This window comes from Amblyomma maculatum, chromosome 7, assembly GCF_055883805.1.
Source record: "Amblyomma maculatum isolate TAMU_Amacu chromosome 7, ASM5588380v1, whole genome shotgun sequence".
NCBI classification, from domain to species: Eukaryota; Metazoa; Arthropoda; class Arachnida; order Ixodida; family Ixodidae; genus Amblyomma; species Amblyomma maculatum.
In genome coordinates this window covers 52,065,863-52,086,131 of record NC_139350.1, presented here as the reverse complement: position 1 = coordinate 52,086,131, position 20,269 = coordinate 52,065,863, and the positions used below count along the sequence as shown (strand labels likewise).

The window sequence follows — 20,269 nt, the reverse complement described above, 5'->3', positions numbered from 1 at the left end:
CACTCAATTCTGTCAGTGCCCCTTCTTTCTCAACAATCCATACTATCTTTTTCCATCTATATCCATAGCCACATCTCTGTACTTGCAGCGTGCTTACTACCGTTAAGAGCTCAAGGGGGGAGGGGGAATTGGAGAATGCTTATGCTCTGCCTGAGTTCAACACGATGGCATTATCGGACTCCATTCGCATTGCCTTTCCAAGCTCTTTAGCCTCACAATGACATACTTCCCATGAGACACCCCTCTTTTTTTTTGTATTTCAGTACATGGTTAAATTTCACTCCTGCCTTGATTTTAACCACTCATGAGATAACTATAAAAATTGTCCACTGTCTACTTCCATCAATTATCGCAGCTACTCAAGTCATTATTATTTCTGCTTCTTCTACTCAGTTTGAAGTGGTTCACAGACTGCACATATACTCTGTAACCACACTAGCTTTCCCTTCAATAAGTTCTATGCAAAAAGAAAAACAAGGCCATAAAAAAGAATAAAAAAAATAATTAGAAATCTGCGTAACGAGAGTACACCTGTGAAATTAAAATGCATTGGCACAAGAAAGTGTAAGTTTCCCAGCAATGCTGTGCTAAAGGCCAACACTTAGTTTGATGTCTGCTCTCACGGCATCCACATGCTACTGTGCAAGTAGGTGGGCAGGTTCTATTAGAAAGAAAAACATGCTTGTGCTCTGACAATATTGGTGAAGCAGTATAAATGATCCACACAGGAACAAGGAAAGCCACTCTCTGCAATCACAAATAATTATGCTCTAAACACAAGGAGCTGTTTTTTCAAGAAAAAGCTGCTTGCTAAAGCAAAAAAGAATGCCTCACTAACTAAAATGTGCCAGCATGCCATAGTGATGGCTCCTTTAGCTTGCCTCCAATTTACTAGTACAGTGAAAGCTTGCTAATTCGAACCTTGATAATTGAAATTTTCTGATAATTCGAACTACACTACTTGGTTTGGCCAAGCTCCATAGAGATCTGTGTACAAAAAAGCCCTCCAATTCGATTGCGAGTTGGTTCCGTAACGGATAATTCGAATTACGCGCTGTAGCGCATGGGCAGCTTAGCGCACAGCACGTGGCAAAAATGCGCTTAGCGCACAGCACGTGGCAAAAAAAAAAAACCTCAGCGAAAGAGCGGCGCAATTAGAGCCCGAGTGAATCCAAACTAGGGACAGAAGATGAAACTAGATAGAACCATGAGAGAGTGGGTAAAACCTAAATGGCGTCATGACCAGCGTGGCGGCACCGGAGGGTAAGGGTTGGCGGCCGCAGTTGCGTGCTCTCTCTTCCGCGCAACCTCCGAAACTCACAAATACTCGTTAATTCAAGCCCTGTTAATTTGAAAATATGGATAAGCACTGTCGGTGCAGTCCCAGCAAACGCTCATGAAAGGCTACGACTTCAGACGGGCGCTGCAGGTTACGCAGGATTTTTTTTGCGAGAATGGTCCAGCCTTCCATCCATCGGCCGTCAAAGAGAGCACGCTGTTGGCCACGGTCATGACTCTGACTTTTAGCATCGTCCGCTTCAAAAAGCATTTGCTGCTATCGCGCGTGGCAGTAGATGACGCCCACCCCAATCACCTACGGCATGATAAAGCTAACATACTGAAAACAAGGCTTGCACAACTAGACAAGTGCTGGCACACTGCCAAGTTCGCTTCTCCCCTTGCTAGAGCCAAGTCAAAAGGTAAACACATCGCTATGTTATTGCTGCGCAGCATCTTGGCGCACTGCCAAGAAATGCGTTATGGACCGTGACTGACAGTGCGAAATGAAGGGACGCACTAATGGCCGACGTCTTTATTTATTTATTTTTTTTTTCAAGTCCTTGGGTAAAAATCTGGATGGGTGGGTTCATTATGCGAGTGGGTTCTTTACGTGAGTAAATACGGTAAATTTACCATAATGCAGATGGTTCTTGTCAGTTTTTCCGAGGCCATTCGATAATTCAAACATCGGATAATTCGAACTTTTTCCCCGATCCCATGAAGTTCGAATTAACAAGCTTGTACTGTACACTGCACAAATTACCACCAGTTATAGTTGCATCACTACTACTAGTCAGAAGAAAAATTTTTGAGTAGGATAACGTAAACTAGTTTCATGCCCTCCCTTCTCAGCTCACTTCACCCACAGAGCAATGACTATTCCAATACTCTCTCTCTGTTTCTCACTGGCACGTGCTGGTTCTGAGGAACAAAATGGTCCACACTATCCTCAACGGCCTTTCAAGCCCCCGTACAGTGCGTGCAGCATGAGAGGGAGGAGTACCGTGATGGCTCCCTTGTCGCCAACGAGGCGCTTCTGGCACCCATCCACTTGGCAAGCCAATGAGTTGAGCAGGTAGATGCCAATGCGCTGCACAAACTCGTCCTGGTCATCCTGGGACACTATGTACAGCAGCATGTCCACCAGCCGCTCGTAGTCAAAGAGCTGCACAAGAGACGCATTGCATGACGATAGGCCTCTCTACTTCGTATCACAAACAAAGCCACACATGCACAGGCAACGCACGTGGTACTGTGTGTGCATATTACTTGTCCTGTAGCATTCTCACACTGTTCAGCAAATCTGGCCTGGTGTTTTCCTTCTGTAAGCTTTTTGTTCGCAGCACATTGCCTGACCTTTCACTAAACAAGGTGTACTAAAGAGAACCTTGAGGTCATCTTTTAATCATGGGAACTCTATCTACACACTCAAAGCATTCTTATAAACTATAAACTTCTAATTATTAGGCTGTGTGGCAGATGTTCCTAATGAAATCAGCAAAAACACCCAGGCTCTTGCCATTTTACAGTTTTTAACTCACAATAGAGAGTAAGAGGAGTCGGCCAAGGCGTGGAGTGTGTTCTAGGCAATCGCGTGGCGGCTTGCCGCTCGGCGGCGGCGGAGTAAAGCACACAGTGATCTTGTGAACATAGTCTACTTGCTTCAAACTTATTCTTTCAGTGGTATGCTCACTGAACTGCAAATATGTAGCGATTCCATCACAGTATTATCTGTGCCGTGTCCAAAAACATTAATATATTCCGGTTTGGGGTCTTCATGGATTAGAGGATTTCCATTAGTCACTGCAAGGTGAACAGGTCGAGTCTCGCGAAAGTAAATACATTGCATGAATATTTTTATTTCCATGGGCTTAATCTGTAGCTATGTTTTCCACAACCAAAATATTTATTCGTAGATACTCAAAAAAACAACATGAAAACATAATTTTCCCGAACTCTCTTTAGGGCACCTTTACCTTACCACACATATTCAAATTGGTCAATTTGAATTTGGCACAGAATGGCCCATTCAGCATGCTCTTGTGTCATCAGCAGTGCAGTGGACTGCATCTTTTCGAAGAAAGCCCAAGATCGAACTTGATACTAAAGTGCAGAGCAGCCCAAAGTGCTTAGTGCAAGCGATTGTTTTTTTTTTTTTACTGATCAGAATGCTTAGCATGACAAGTTCTGCACTCATTTCTGGCAAAGAAATGCGTACGACTTAAAATCTTTTATCTTGAATATAACTAAACATATTTAATATTTGGTTATCATTAGTAGTTTTTCCCAGTCAGATTTTTTTGTTCGCAAGCAACACCGTCTTTTTTTTTTCTTTCACTAAAAAGAGCGCTCTTTTAGCTGCACTAAGATGTGGTATGATTAAGCAAGATGTTAAAATTTACGAGCGAATAAATTCTTTATGCGTACCACCCTGGAATCGCCTCTTTTGTGGCAGTAAGGAAAATGTTAACAAAGCCAGGTCGTTAAGGCTGTACTTGTCACGGCATCAAAAATATAGTATGCGAAGTTTGCCACCGAAGGTTGCACATGGGCCAAGTGGTTTGACGTGCATTGGCGCTACACACTGACTTGTCAGCAGCATCTAACTAATGCGCTGCCGAGCAATACAACACCTCAGCATGCAAGACAACTTTCTAAATGCTGCTGAGAATGGCCACCAATGTTTGGGGAGCATGACCCACTGCGACTGGAAGCTTGCAAAGTCGGCCGTCACATTACACTGCGGTCACGCTACATTTAGGTATCTATGGTAGTCACTGTTGCTTGCACAGCTGATCCTACTTTTCATAATCTCTTTCCAAAAAGTTTCCAAAAGGAAGTATAGCATTATGCCGACAGTAGCACTGCTATAAACAGCACTGATAGCACGGGAAAAAAAAAAAAAGGTTTATGGGTATTTGCTAAGAACATCACCAGACAAATTTTATTGATCTTTGAAAGCATCTTTGCACTTTGAACTAATGTTTCGTATAATGCATCACGGTTAATGCTATGTACATCATTGCCACCGCCCACCACAGCAGGCATTGCTTATGCTTGTAATGTCAAGGCTAGAAGACTCAGGCTACCACAGGAAAATGGCATATTCATATTTTAAACAGTTCTGCCATATTTCGCAGCCGCCCAAATATAGTATGTTCATTAGGCAAGAAGCTCTCAACTGCTGCAAAAAAATTCGAAAGGGGGGGGGGGGCTAAAATACTTCAAAGAGTAAAGGTTCAGCGTGAATCAAAATTAAACGGCAACTGCTAGGTATTCACACACTATTAGCAATTTTAAATATTTCTATATTCCTGGTCTTCAGAATTTCAAAAATCAGGTCCTTGTTGGAAATGTGGTGAAAAGGCTCACTCTCGGTTACCAATTAGTATATGTGGTGTGGCTGCAATGAAATCACAATGGCTGACAGCTAATGTTTTTGTGAGTCTCACCAAGCATTCAGTGACATGCAGATTCAACATTTTGCCCTGTCAAATGGTAGCTTGAGTTCTGCATTGACAATCATGCTAACTAAAGCCCCCGTATCCTTCGAAAAGTACTGCCATCATTAGATCTTTCTGCCATCCCGCTCACCCTTAAGTTTCCTCCTTGCCGCTTCCTGCCTCCCCAGCTTCCCCCGCTCTCCCATTCGCCAGTGCGTGTCACGTGTGATTGCGCGTTGCGCTTTTTATTATTTTTTCTTTTCTGGCGCACCCTGGTCGCCATTTTCGCACGAGTGCGACGAGACTGCTACACGTGAAAGCTTCATCGCGGTGCCGTGCTGCTACTGCGCCTTCAGTTGCCGCAACCGACAAGGCGAAGATAAAAGGTCTTTTTTTTTTGTTTCCCACCCGGCCAGTGCAACACAAAAAGAAAAAAAAGTGACTGTACAGAATCAGGCGGGTTGACTTCAAGGAAATTGCAAAAAATGCACGGCTTTGTGAAGTAAGTGCCATGGTTCATTCATTTTTTTTTTTTAACCTTGTTGATTCCCGCCTCTTTGAAAAAACATTTGCATGAGTCTATGCTCAGGTTTTAGCGCATTTGAGATGACCTTTTTCTCAAGACAGCTGTGAAATAAGAGCGACTTTATTCAGGCCATGATTTCAGCTCCATCATTGACACGACTGCAAGGCTCGGCTTATGAATACACTCGGTTAGCTTCCGCGTACACTCACGCGTATTAATTTGGTTTGTGATACCGAAGCAACTTAAGCTATGCGAGAGGCTGTAGTGGACAGCTCCAGATTATTTAGGTCACCTGGGGTATTTCACGGGCACTTTGATTGTATATAGTCCGTGGGCATATTGCATTTCGTTCCAGCCTACTACTTCGTGACGCGACCTTGAATCAGAGAGATCAGCGGCTGCTCGCACGTTTTGTGTGTGGGTTTATCATAACAGAGAAATGCTGTTAACTACCACAGACCCCTGGTATGGATACCTATGGTATGATATGGTATGGTATAGCTTTGCTGTAATCTAAAACTTCTGCAGCTTTCTTTTCACTTTCTTTTTTTACAAACACATTACTTTAGAATGCGCCTGATTAAGCAAATGGGTTTCGTTTACGCCATATGCGCTTATGTTGTCTTTCATCATGGGGTGATTTCTCTCACTGTGATAGCTTGCCACAGTAAATTTATCTTTTTTTTTTATTATAATGTGCGGATGGAGTCGCTGTGGAAGCTGCGCGCACAGCAGTCATGTATGTCGTTTGTTCAATGAAATATTCTTTTTTTTTTTTTGCTTCCTTCAACTTCTGTTCACTTTTTTTTTCACCAAGATCGTCCTTGTTATCAAATTTTAATCTCTAGCAATCTAAATAAATAAGCAATATCTTGCGCTGCGAGAAGAGCCTGTGTATTGTTCGCATTATCGATACCGTCCACGAGAGAAAACATTACCCATGGTCGCTAGAACTCGCGCATCAACTTCACATCTGTAAAAGTCACAAAGCAGCAGCAGCCCAGCTGCTGTAGGCATTGCTGACCCAGGAAAGTTAACATTTCATGCGCCGGGCGAGCAAAATTCTGCTTGTACAACAGGTACGCAAATAAGCATTCCCAACCACATTTACATACAGCCATGCAGTCAAAACTTGAAACGCTGGTAATTTTGCACGCATGCTTGAGCATACCGCGGGCATGTGTCGTACTTCAAAAACGTGCACTCTGAATTTGCAGATGCTTTACACCTTAAATGATGGTCCTTTTCACAAGTTTTCTTGCGCAATTCTTATAAGGCATCATTAAGGCCAGAGGAATAAAATTTCGCTTCAAAAACATCGGTGCAGGGCTTCAACAAAGTTTTCCGCATTTTTCCTCTGGTAGCGTGTCAGCCATCGTTTCCTTCGGTATTCGATTGCAAAACTTTATTTCGTCGCTCAAGCATGGTCTAAGGGAGACATACTAGATGGCCGCTAATCCATGGCTGGCAGCGACCTTATTAGCCCACTCGATGGCCCATAGTTGGATCTTCAGATCCGAGCTGACCAGCACGGCTTCCCACCGCTCGGGAGAAGGAAGCTGTATTAATTTCGCCGCAGGCGGATGAGGTCCGTCATAGACTGCACCAACGTCGATGCCATGCCGTGAGAAAGAGTGAAAGGGAGGAGAAGGGAAGTGTTGGCTCTACTTTGTTTAGAGGGGCTTTGAACTAACAAGGAAGAAGTAACCTGACTTATGTTCGAAGCCGAGTTAAATAGTTGAGGTAAACCAATCTTAACAGTAACTAGAAGTGCAAAAAAAATTCCATAGAGAATGATTCAAAATTTCAACAATTTGCACACCACTAGTGAAAAAAAAAGCTACTATCCTATGGAAAATAAAATGTCAGCAACTTCTACCAATACCAAATTAGGCCACACCCCTTACACCAGACACAGCCAGCTGCTTTTCGAAGCCAGTACCAATGCCAAAACGAAATGAACTAAACTGCATACTGATTCAGCTGAGCAGATGACCACAGCACAGCCCTTCCTCTGGCCTGAGCAGCAACAAAGCACCCCCTCCCCACTTGAGCTACTCACCACGTCCTGTGGAATCTTGAAGTGGATCATTGTCAGGCAGCCATTCCTCAGCATCTGCGACAGAGGCAGCAAAAGAAAACTTCTTCACTGGCATCCTGATCTATCAGCAGTGACAATACAGTGGCCAGGTTGTTTACAAGAGGACGGCACAACCGTGGCAACTGCTAGCATGCTGAAGCCGAATGTTTACTCAGGATAATGTGACCTGTGATCATAACCACGCTGGTGTCATAGCACATTCCGAAAAGAGGTTTAGTTGAGTCTAAGACATGGAATAGAAGCATACTCTGGGTGCCAAAGAAGGACACCACAAGCACCACAGGCCAGCAGAAGCAATAATTTACAGCCACCAGCGTCTCTGCTGAGCAACAAGAGAATTTCTTCTAGGGAGGGGGAGAAGTGGTTCCACAAGCATAAAGGTAATGCGCACAACACCATGACTACACCAGCCACCTGCATAGTGACCCAGTATTCAGTGTTGGCAATGACAATTAAGGATAGTCATCATAGCCAGAGAATTTCCGTGATCTTTACATTCAGCCCAGCCGACAATTAGAACCACAAGCAGAGGGTGAAGTTCCATTTATCGCAGAAATATGGCCCCGTGCTTGTAGCACGCCTTGCATCATGCTGTGCCACAGGCCACAACTCACCTCACATGCGACAGCAGTCATCGAATAAGAAGTTGGCGCCTGGCCTCGCAGCGCATGAAGCACAGTAAATCAGTTCGAAACCTAACCTAAGCCATCAACCGCAGAAAAATCGTCAAAATGCATTTCCCAGTGTCCCACAATTCAGAGGTTGTTAGCCCCCTTGTAGAAAGAGTAATCCACAGCTTGAAGATGCAAAACACCCCGCAGCCAAAAAAAAAAAAAAAAGTTGAACTTGTGCGCAGAGGCAAGTGCCAACCACGCAGCTTCACATGTATTTGGTGTTCATAAAACTTACACGCACGACTGGCAGAAAAAAAAAAGGGGCACGATTTTTGTTAATGGGACCAAATAGAGCTCTTGTTTAACAAACCAATGGGCTGAATAAGAACCAGAAGAGCTTGCAAGACTTCATGCAACAAAGGCAAGCTGGCCATAGGCCTACGACTACGGAAGTCTTGGCTGTGCAACTGGCAAGGCAGAAAGACCTGGCGCAAACAGAGTTGAAAGAAGCCAGCAGGCGTTTGATTACAAACTTGGTGAAAAAGGCATGGATTTCTAGTTTGAAGGGAAACAGGCATCTTGTCAGACAGGTGACCAAGGCAGTGGTGCCGTTTGCTTCCTTTATCGCGACATTGAGAGGTTGCAACAAAGGTTGGTTGTTCAAAGTGAGAAGGCTCATCTGGTGCACATTACAACTGAATGCACTGAAAAAAAGGTGCGCATTACAATTGCGGGCACCTTAGAATCAAGTAAATAGGGCATAACACAAATGCTGTATAAGGGCAAGATTTGCTTTGAAGTTAGCATGCAAAAATGACCAGCATTCTCAGAGCACTTCAACCACCTTGGGCTTCAGACAGTACTTACCGTAGTATCAGTTCGATGATAGCCCATGGCATCCAGCAAGCACTTGATAATTTTTCTGTTGACAAGAAAAGTACCGTCAAACCATGATCCACAGAACTCAAAGGAGATTGCAAAATAGTTCGATATACTCATAACTCGACATATAAAAGGAGGCAGTGGATACGCTTAACTGTAAGCACGAGCCCAATGCACCCTCACTAGTGACGGGCATATTGCAGTGGCACTCAGACAGTGCACCGCTCGTTAGCACTGCCAGGCCTAATCTGCTCAGCCACAGCAGACGACGCTTTGAAACTAGCCACTACCTATTCCGGATGACTAGCCCTGTCAATAGTACACTGTAAACGGAATAATCCCCGACTGAAATTCCGGTAGACTGGTTTCTGCGATGCCTCAAGCAGGGAAATGAATGAAGCATATAACGCAAGAGCCACGCTAGGCTTTAGTTGATTAGGCTGGTTTCCACGCATGACAGCGATGTGGCATGAAAATAGAGCAAAGCAATCAGAGGCCACCCTCGAGTATACCCCATCACCCAGTTTCACAGTACTAGCACTGCCCTGCAGGTGCCCAAGGCCACACAGCTGAACACTGATCAAAGAGCGCCATTCAAAGAAGGCCTGCTTGTCTGGTGAGCCATATTAGATACACCGAGTGATTGCGGGAACTTGAGTTTGGTATACTGTGCAAGTTTCGTATATTTTGCGCAGGATTTTCGAGGGAATAATCGCTGTGCTCCTTGTGAGAAATTCTCTTTGGCTCGTGAGGAAAACAGTCCTTTGTAAGCGAACATATGTATCATCATAGTTCTTAGGTTTTTTTGTTTGTTTCTTAGACTACAGCTGAAGCCCTGATAATGCATCCTCTATTCATGCAATGGCACACATACCTATGACAAATTAGCACAGGCCTGGCAAACCTTTTACAGAGATAATGCCCTAAAAATATCGACCACACAATACCCCACTCTGTATCACAGCCACCAGTAACCACATCAAATTGAAGCCAATAGTTTCAAAGCAGAGTGCACAATTTGAAAGAGCAATAACTCACAGGCGGGAAGGCAGGAATAAGTTTGAGTGATAACAAAATTGACTAGACAAACTTGAAACAAATATTTCAGAGGCAGCACACCCATTTGGATTTAATTTAAAGCTGCAGGCAAACTTAAAATGGTCTGCCACTTTTTCCCAGCAAGAACTGGGAGCAATTAAAAAGAAAAAAAAGAGATGAATCAGCAAAGAGCAGGTGAAAACCATCATCACTCATGACAAAATGTCTGGCTAGCTGAAATGACTCATTGGTGACAGCACAAAACAACAAGAGTTGCTTTCTTGTGTCCTCGTGCTACTTCACGCTGCCATCAAAGTCACTCATAGATAGTAGAGAAGCCTGGAAAGCTTGGCTGCGAAGCGGAGATCCTGCCATCCAGCAACTAGCCATCCGCCTGGCGGCTGAGGCCGTGAAGAAACAATGTAACTTTCCTAGTCCTTAGTCTGCGGGGTATTTCCTGACCCAGACTCTGGCCTGCATGCCGGGGAATAGGAGTCCCCTTCACGGCGGATCAATAGTTTTCATACATGCATACATACTGGAGCTATCATGAAGTATTCTGTGTCTTCTACTATAGGTGACACAATGGATGATTTGGAAGTGCTGTCATCATTCAGTTACCAAGTAGAAATCCTGTTCGTGTTGGTATTAAGAAGGCACATCCCATACAAAGTGGCCAAGATGGTCAAAAGCCTCTCATTTCTTTCTTTCTCTCTCTCTTTGTGTGTATAAATTATATGCAGATATGCAGTAAAAATTTAGAAAATTGCATTTTTTTTATGTGTGGTCATTGAAAATTTGAGCAAAATGTGCTTCCTGACGCTCCTGGTGTGCCACCAATTCTGCAGGTTCGGGATGACAGCGCCCAATTTTAGCTACCGCCACGTGGTGGAACAGTCAGAAGATCACACCTTCCGCTGGTTTCCCTGCCCAGTTTTCCTGACCAAAATCATATAAGGCAATAAGCGGTTCAAATAAGGGGAGAAACTATGATCAATTTTCTCAGATTTCACTTGTGAAATTTCCGTCAGTCGTCCCTTTGAAATTTTATAACTAATGACAGCAGAATGACTGTGTATCATACATTAACTCGAAGCATTGAGGCTAGTAATAAAAAGCTGTCACCTTTCTACGCATATGCGTGATATTTTTGTAAGAAATGTTTTCGTGCAAATTTTCATGCCAGAGGTTAACCCTGAACAGGACTCTGTGAACATGCCGATGTAAAAAACTTGCACCCATATAACACCCCGTGGATAATTTTACAAAAAGTTTACTACATTTACTCAACAACTAGTATACTTAACCAGCCTAAAACAAAATGCAGTTCTGAAATCAGCTTGCAAAGTTACACATTAACTGTACCAAACTTGGTTACATTTTCTGCAAAAATAGTTTTGGCTGTAAGTCCCCATGAAGACAAGCCATGAACTCAATGAATTTCAACATAGGTGGTTGCACCAATCAGGCATGCAAATCCTGCATGACTCGGCTCTCTCCAAAGAAAAGGGAGTAGTTGCCACCACAAGTACATTGTTTGTTAATGTTGGGCAACAAATTATGTGACCAAAAAATAACATTAAAAAATTCAATACAAATGGGAGCACTCACTCACCTCCGAATGCTAACGCTGAAGTTTGCCCTCTCCTCGCCTTTTACCAGGTAGAAGAGCGATGCACTGGAAAAGAACGGAAAAGATGAAAGCTGTCACACTTGTGAACGCACTGGAATGACACTACCATGGGGCAACTGTGTTGAATTCTTTACCAAGCATACTGCCTTCTTGACCCTCCCAGCCAGAGACCAAAAATCAGAGGCTGCTTTTTAAGCAAGGAAATTGTACATTAGGTTCGTGATATTTATGTCATTACTCAGTGTAATTGAGCAATTCAAATGCTCCAAAATGTAAAAGCCCTCATTTGGACACGACCATGCGCTAGTGCCCCGAGCAGCTCAAAGCAGCGCTGAAGCAGACACTACTTGCCACTGTACACAGTGAGCTCTACTCGACACAATCATTACCTCACAGATGTCCAGCATATCAAAGCCTAACACACATCTGTCTATGGCATCCAACTGTGTGAAGGCATAGAGAAAACTGGTAATGGGGCAAGCATGAACGTGCTTCTTTACTGTGGGAAAAAACTGGGAGCAAAAGGTGAACATGGGGAGTGTCAAAAAGAGAAGCAACACTTGCAGAGACGCAGGACATGTCAATATAGTATCCAACTTCCAAATGAACGCTCATTTGATATATGCATGCACAGCAGAGATATGTTTGCATGAGATTTTCAAGGAGACGGTGCACTTCTTGATATATATACAAAATTAACTGCACCGCCTCTTGCTGAAGCACACATTTACTCATGTACAGCCTTTGTCAAAAATACACAGACCAAGGGGTTTGCTTTTAAGCCCTCAAACGGGATTCCTGCAAGCCCTTTTGGCATACCTGAGCAGGGTGAGGATGAGATTTTTCCTCATTTACGAGTGTGACACATCAAACATTGGAGATGCGCAATGAGGCCCTTTACAGGGCTTGAAAGTAAACCTCTTTGGCTGTATATTTTTGACACAATTTAGACTGTGCTTGTGCCATGCAAGTACGACAACAAGCAACTGGAGAAAAGCAGAGATAAGCAATGCCTTTTGAGGTGGCACAGCAACTAAGGTCAGTTTCAGATAAGTCAAAGCCAGGTATACAGAATTACACATCGAACAGTTCAAACACCCCCTTGAAAATCGAATGCACAAGTACACCTCCTCTGAAAGTAGTGTTTCTACTAATAGCACTCCTACGATTACTTTTCTCACACAAGTATGGGTCAAGCCTTGGACACCTGCTGGCAGCTCTAGCCACATGAGGGCATTATAAGACTGCACAATGAGCAAAACGTAGGGTGCGGTTGAAGGTAGCCAGGCGTGCATATCTTCAACGTGACATCGCTGTAATGCGGAGAAGCCAACCTGGCTGACTGAAGGCTTGCGACTGCCGCAGTTCACGCGTGGCCTGCTTCGCCCACTTCACTTCTTAAGGGACTGCAGAAATCAGCTATACCTTAACCTTGTTGCAGTACTATAACATTGAAGGAGTACTGATAGCAGGGTTGGGCCTCATAATAGGTGGTGGTTGGTTCCAAAGCGCCATCTACAGTGGCTCTGGTGAAGCGAGCTAGGCCTAGCAATACCAAGCTAGTGATGCGCTGCCATTAAACCCGCCAGCAGCATGTCACTGAATGAAGAGTGCCACTAGCATGGGCACACCTATTCATGCTTCTTTGCTACAAATAAGCTGATATGTTTCCAAATGATCATTATTTATCGCGCAGAAAGCAGCATACCAGGCTCAGTAGTCTTGTGGCCGAACTACTGGAACAATTAAGACAGTAGCAGGTACTCTGCCCCCGCGCCTTTCTCTTCAATGCCAATGCAGTAAGTATCCTGCATCTGTGGAGCAAGGATGTCTGAAACACTAACTTGTCAGTGTAGTAGTTGCATTTTTTTTTCAGAGGGAAGCTCTAAAAAATCATGATGATGCATTTATAGTAGGTTATCTAGAATCCCGTCTCACTTTGGAATCACTTTAAAAACATGTGTTTCTACTGCACTGGCAAATTTGTCCAAACGAGATTAAAAAAAAACCACAAGTAAAATCCTTGGGTAATGCACATCCTCATTTACCTAAGCAGAAAGTGACAATATTAAAAAACAACACGCACCAATATAAATTCTCAATGACCTATGTGAAAGCTTTCAAAATGCAGTACATGATGCCCGAAAATATTACCTTTTTTTTAGTCTCGTTTGGTACAAATTTGCCAGTGCAGTAGAAACACACGTTTTTAAAGTGATTCCAAAGTGAGACGGGATTCTAGATAACCTACTATAAATGCATCATCATGATTTTTTAGAGCTTCCCTCTGAAAAAAAAAAAAATGCAACTACTACACTGACAAGTTAGTGTTCCAGAACTGCTGAACTTCATCAAAAATGACCTAAAAAAAATGCTTCAGTTAAGTAAGTGGCAAAAACACCCCATAAACCAAATAGTACTTATCGATAGTAACATTGTTACAGGCCTAAAAGCCATTACACAGCATTTCAAAGTTACTTCCATAGTTCGTTTGCATCGTCAGTTTCAAGCCACATTAATGTGAATCAGCATCACTCTGCACAAGCTAGTCTAGTTTCTTATGTTGGGATACTGGCCATGCTGCTGAACTAGAAAACTACAACTCTCTGTGGTCCTGAAAATATTCCTAAGCTTCTCCTTGCTATGCTCTGTCAATTGTTAAATTTCTTAGTTGCCATTTTCAGCACTGCTCTGTTAACAACTGCTACGTGACTGAGGGACAGCTTGAGCTGCACCCGTCTTCAAAAAGGCAATCACTCCTTACACACTGCTGCTACACATATTAATGAATTTTTAGCACAACATTTCATCTTGACAAGCTTTCAGCATGGATTCAGAAACAGGTACTTGACAGCCACACAATTAGTTATAGCCATTCATTCACTCTATCCTGCCCCAATAATAATGGCCAATCTAATTTAATATTTTTGAATTTTAGTAAAACCTTTGATAATGTCTCTCATGACAGACCAATTCAAAACCATCAATATATCAACCCTGCCAATGTATTAATATATATATTGTTGCCCACTGTTTCCCTAAGTAAAGGCAGTTTATAGCCATAGGTAGCCAGAACTCTGACAGTCTTCCTGTCACTTCCGGTATACCACGGAACAGTGTCTTCACTCAGTTACTGTTTTTGGTTTTTATGAATGAAGCTGTTAACACTGTCTATAACTGTGTGCAAATGTGGTTATATGCAGACTGCATTCAAAACCAACAAATTATTTCCACTATAGTGACCATGCTCACCTGACATATTACTGAATAGCCCACCCAGATGAAGTAATTGAAGGATGGCTTTTAAACTGAGAGAACTTCCCGAGCCTTATCCATAAAAGGATTCCCCTTTATTACTCATACCAGTCAGTCCTAGTAGCGTTGACTTAAGTCACTAACAGTTAGTATTTACTATTTCGTTATGACACTAAGCAATAATTTATCTTGAACCTTCAAATCAATAACGCCTATTCCTACACATGTTTAACTTGCTTCCTTAGACATAAACATAAAAACGCACTGAACAAGACAAAACTGTGTGCTTATCTCTTACTAATCGAAACTTGATTATGCATGTGCAGCACAGGATTCATACACTAAAATTAATATTAACCAACTTGGAATGCTCATCATCTGATTCGCCAAGTAATTTGATGAAAACCAACAAAACTGTGTTGCCAACATAAAAGCTGACTGTTTCCGCAGAGGAACAACATGAATAGGAGAAATGCAGCAACTTCTCACAGTACCTACAGCCAAAGCAGCACAGTGACTGAAAACTATGATAATGCGCTTATATTTAAGCAGGCTGATTCTGGAGAGCAAAGTTCCGTGGCTTCCCCGCAAACAGATCAGTTCAAGGAAGTGAAGTAGCAGATAACATAATTGAAGAGGACTCTGCTACTTTCGCCACTGACGTCGATGGACTGAATGTGCCACGAAGTTTCTTCTCTGCTAAGGACAGGCCTTGAGCCAAGAAATGCTAATCAACAGTGTCATGGAACGTACTCCCACAACGTCACCCATCAAGGACGCAAGCGACTGGTATGACATCTGCTATGTTTGCAGTTGAGTGCATGGCCACAGCGTTTAACTATTTGAGATAAGTGATGTGTTTTTCTTTTTTTCCCCAATAGCTGAGCATGACAGTGCCAACAGCCAGAGTACCGTTTTTGCACTACTGGATCTAGCATAACCCCTGCACACTGCACTGCTACAAACTTACGTTTCCGGTTGTATGCGCTGGAAGAAGCACTACACTGCTACAACCAAAGCAGCTAAATTTCTTGCTAGGTGTGCCATTCATGCTGAGAGTGCACGACGTTACCATATTTACGCGTGTAATGAACCCACTCGCATAATGACACCCCCCCCCTGTTTGCTGCTGAGAATTAAACAAGAAAGTGTTAGTCGTTAGCACGTCCCTCCGTTTTGCACAGTCACAGTCCACAGTTCATTATTTCTTGGCATCATGCCAAGACGCTACGTAGCGATGACATCATGGTGTGTTTATCTTTTGAGGGCAGCTCAAGCGAGAAGTGGGGGGTGGGGGCAGATTGTGCCAGCGGCCTTGACAGCAGTGCTGGCAATGGCTTGCTCGTTGTGCAAGTCCGGTTTTCAGTACATTCACTTTATCACGCAGCGACTGGGGCAGGCACTTTGTCTACTGCCACACAATCATTGTAATGCATAATAGTAGCAAACACCTCTTGAAGCAAATGATGCTGAAAGCCGGCATCATGCATGCAGCTGACCGCATGCTTTCTTTGATGACTGGTGAGTAGAACAACGAAGGACGCTCAAAAAAAAAAAAAAAAAAAATCTGCATAATTACCCCCCCCCCCCCCCCCACACACACACACACACTAAAGTAAATTTAAAAATGGGTTCATTACGCGAGTAAATACGGTATTTACTCGATTGTTCTATCGTGCAAACAAGGCAGCTAAGATGCTTTGACTTTCTGCTGAAACAGCATCTTTGCAGCCCCAGTAATCTGCGGACTACAGCCACTGGAGATAAAGAGTTTTTCCAGCCCCAGTTTAAGAACTGGGGCAATTAATCGGATACTGTTTTTCTACAGTGCATTTTAATGAGCAGCTGACAGTTATCGAGTGAGCTGAAAAGTCGTGCACATTCTTGCACGCAATGCCAGTTTCCCTGCTGAATTACCGCACAAGCTAGGGTGGCGCAACACTGAACGGACAGCATACAAGCCTGCTGCAACCATCACAGTGTGTTAACAGGCGAAATAGCATGCTAACAGTGATGACGATCTTACTGTCTGCAGTGCAGACTCAATGAATACCTCCTATAAAGTCAAACAGTGGTTACATTTTTTCACAATGAAGACAGTTTAGATCAGGCTTTTCCAGTTATTCTGTTTTCCCCAAGTTTTTTAAGCACATTTAAATGAGGTCGTGCTGTACTACTTCATGGAATCAAAATAGCTACAAGACCCCTACCAGGAATATTTTTTCAGCAATGTGCAGTCTTTTGAAACTATGAAAATATGGTCGATGGTTTTTCAAAATGCACACATTCCATTCTGAGCCATTACAGACTCAACTGATGCCTTTAGCATCAGGGCTTACCATTCTTCAACAACATTCACTGTTCCAGCATGCAAAAACACAACAGCAAAAAACATCCTTATTTTATTATTCAATGTTTGATCTGACATTTCAAGCTAACTATACAGTACAACCTCGTTAATTCCAAGTCATCGGGACCGCGAGAAATCTTCCAATTAAGCGGGTTTTCGAATTAACCGAACACACCAAGAAATAAGACTTAGGCAAAAAAATTCGTTGCAGGAACGTGTTACCTTTATTCGGCATATTTTGAATTACTACTGACAGTAATCAGAGATGCTGGTTTGCCGCGTCCGGTAGTTTGCGGCTCCTAAGGTCATGCTCTCGAGTTGGTCAAATAGACGAAACATCTCTGAACTTCCACCGCGGCACTCAACAAAACTGCGGATAACGTTCAGCGATCCGATAACTTCACCAAGAGCAGGTGCTCGGGGAGGCTCGTCGTCGTCGCTATCGTCGCTGTCATCGCGCATGTTCGTACCAGCAGTGATCTCACTCTCCAAGTCAGAGTAGCCAGTCTGCTCTTCGCTCTCAATGTTGATATACTCGGCGAAGCCGACTGCGTTGGACTCATCCTCTGCGCAGAGCGCATTGATGCGGTCGCAATACTCTGCTCCTTCTTCGTCAAGAGTAGTAGTACATGGGTGGTCTGCATCGGCATCAACAGTGCTTTCACTGGAAAAACCAGCGTGTTCAAAACACCGCCTGATCAATGTGGGCTCCACTTGTTTCCAAGCGTACACCATGAGGCATATGGCTCCGAGGAGGTCGATGGAGCACTCCTTGCCATTGTCGTAGCAAAGGAGCATGCGCTTGAGCAGGTGGTACCGATAAATCTTCCTAGTGTGGTGAATGACGCCTTGGTCCATCGGCTGTGAGATCGAAGTGGTGTTCGGAGGTAAAAATACCATCCTGATGGCCTGGAGATGTGGGATGTCACCATGTGCCGGGCAGTTGTCGACGACAAATAGGACATTCCTGCCCGTGGCCGCGAACTTGCGGTCAAGTTGCAGCACATACTCTTCAAATATTGCACCTGTCATCCAGGCTTTCTTATTGTGCCTGTAGACGAGTTCATCCTTTGGCGGCAGCCGCGCATTTTTGAAGCAGCGAAGTTTCCCCGTCTTCCCGACGACCAGTAGCGGCAGCTTGTGTTTACCGCACATGTTTGCGCCGAACAGCACAGTAATCCTGTCCTTAGCCTGTTTCCTACCCTTGATGGCGGTGTTCTTCACTGCGAATGTTTTTGTTGGCAGCATCTTATAAAAAAGTGCAGCCTCGTCAAGGTTGTAAACGTCGTCTGCACCGTACTCGCTAAGCAGCGGCGCCAATGTGTGGTTTCTCCAATCCTCGACAACGCTCTCGTTAGTGCTGCCGCTCTCACCACAGACGGTGAGAAAGGTTAAATTATTGCGTTCTTTAAAACGGCAAAACCATCCATTGCTGCACTTAAATTCCTCGTGCCCAAGTTGTAGAGCTAGGTCGTTGGCCTTCTCCCGCAGTAGCGTTCCATTGACGGGAAGGTGGGCAGCGTTTGCTTTCTGCAGCCAGCGAAGCAGAGCAGCTTCCACATCTTGATACGTGGGAGCCCGCACTCGTGACTGCTTCGAAGAATAGGTCTTGCCGTAAGCCTCTAGTATTTTTGACTTGTTGCTCAATATTGTGGACAACGTCGAGAGGGGCATGCCATGCCTTTTGGCCAACTCGGTCTTCGAACAAGCGCTCTTGCCTGCTTCCTGGATCAAGCAGAACTTCTGCTGCAGCGTTAAAGTCTTGTACTTTGGCATTTCTGCACTGCTACGGTCACAAAGCTAGCACTTCTGCACAGTCCCGCCCAAAAAAACGGCACAGTAGCCGACCCCTAACCACAGCGCACAACACAAAGAAATGGCGCAGACGAGACCGGCGCGGCGGTGGTGGTGGCGTACTTGCAGCGTCGGAGGCACGGGGGAAGAGTGGGCGAAGCACACCAAGGGATGGAGTGGGGGCGAGGTCACGTGATAAAAACCGGTATGCCCGCCGTGTTGCAGTGAAGCAAGTCTTCTCCTCTGCAGGTGCGTGTTTCGGCAGTGCGCGAGGCGCACTGTGGACCGCTCGCACACTGTGAACCGCTTTTTGTGCAGAGAGTGCTCCGGCTGGGGCGCTTCGCCTATAAATCATCACCATTACTATGTGGCTTTGCCTCGCGGCTCCGTAGGGCCGTCGTTTCGCCGGGTTTGCGGCGAAACATGAATCAGGCATTGCCGCATAGCAGTCCAAATTTTCGAATTAACCGGGCTGGCGCAGGTCGCCTGTTCGAATTATCTGGCCAAATTTACATTGGAAAATACGGGACCGCAGAAAACCTTCGAATTATCCGGGATTTCGAATTAACCGAGTTCGAATTATCGAGGTTGTACTGTACTAAGACCCCAATTATAGTTGAATCTCAATGGAGTGAACATGCTCGGTATAAATTTCAGGGCAATATGAATTTATTAGATTCCCCAGCTGGAGTGCACTGTGTAGGATGTGCAGAATTTCGGACATGACCAGAGCCTCAAGCACTATGTGATGCATGCACGTTACCGACTCCACGACTGTTTCTAATACAGTATGGGCCGTGAGCAAGCAGTGAGTGTGGACACACCGCACACACATCGTCGACTCCGTGATCCCTAGTTGTGTTGTACACATAAACAGCAGGAAGCAGCACCATGCGATCCACATATCACTGACACTGCACGTGAGATTAAGGTCGCGTGGCTGTAAATAAACCACAGCAGCCATAAACAGATCCGCATAAATGCGTTACCCAAGCTTCTGTATATTTTAGACTGCTTTGAATGATATGAAAGCGCAGATAAAATGTTTTTTATCACAACGCCATAAGGTTCATATCGATTCTACTGCATATATTTATGGCACAGAACTGCTGGAAACCGTTGAAAAATTTATGTAAATAAATAATAAAAAATTTCACATCGTAATTGTAAAATCCCCCAACCCATCACCAGATAAAACCACCCCTGCTTTCATTCTGCAAAAATTTGTACCGAGAACCCTATGCCCCCCCAAAGCATTATATATATATAGCTGATAAGGCATGCGTGCGTGTTCAAGTAACTGTGTGTTCAGTACGAATCACGTTCGGTAATTTGAACACAGTTAAATACCA

General features: G+C 44.1%; 1 protein-coding gene across 2 annotated transcripts in view; it reads right to left on the bottom strand.

The window, feature by feature from the left end:
• LOC146183186 (protein zer-1 homolog) overlaps positions 1–20,269 on the bottom strand; it is a 103,540-nt gene that overhangs the window by 35,718 nt on the left and 47,553 nt on the right. For both annotated transcript variants that reach the window (XM_084609074.1, XM_084609073.1), the window contains exons 8-11: positions 11,501–11,563; positions 8,833–8,887; positions 7,313–7,366; positions 2,285–2,446 (exon numbers count right to left, since the gene is read on the bottom strand). In XM_084609074.1, the coding sequence (XP_084465200.1) occupies positions 2,285–2,446; positions 7,313–7,366; positions 8,833–8,887; positions 11,501–11,563 (334 nt within the window). The remainder of the gene's footprint in view (positions 1–2,284; positions 2,447–7,312; positions 7,367–8,832; positions 8,888–11,500; positions 11,564–20,269) is intronic.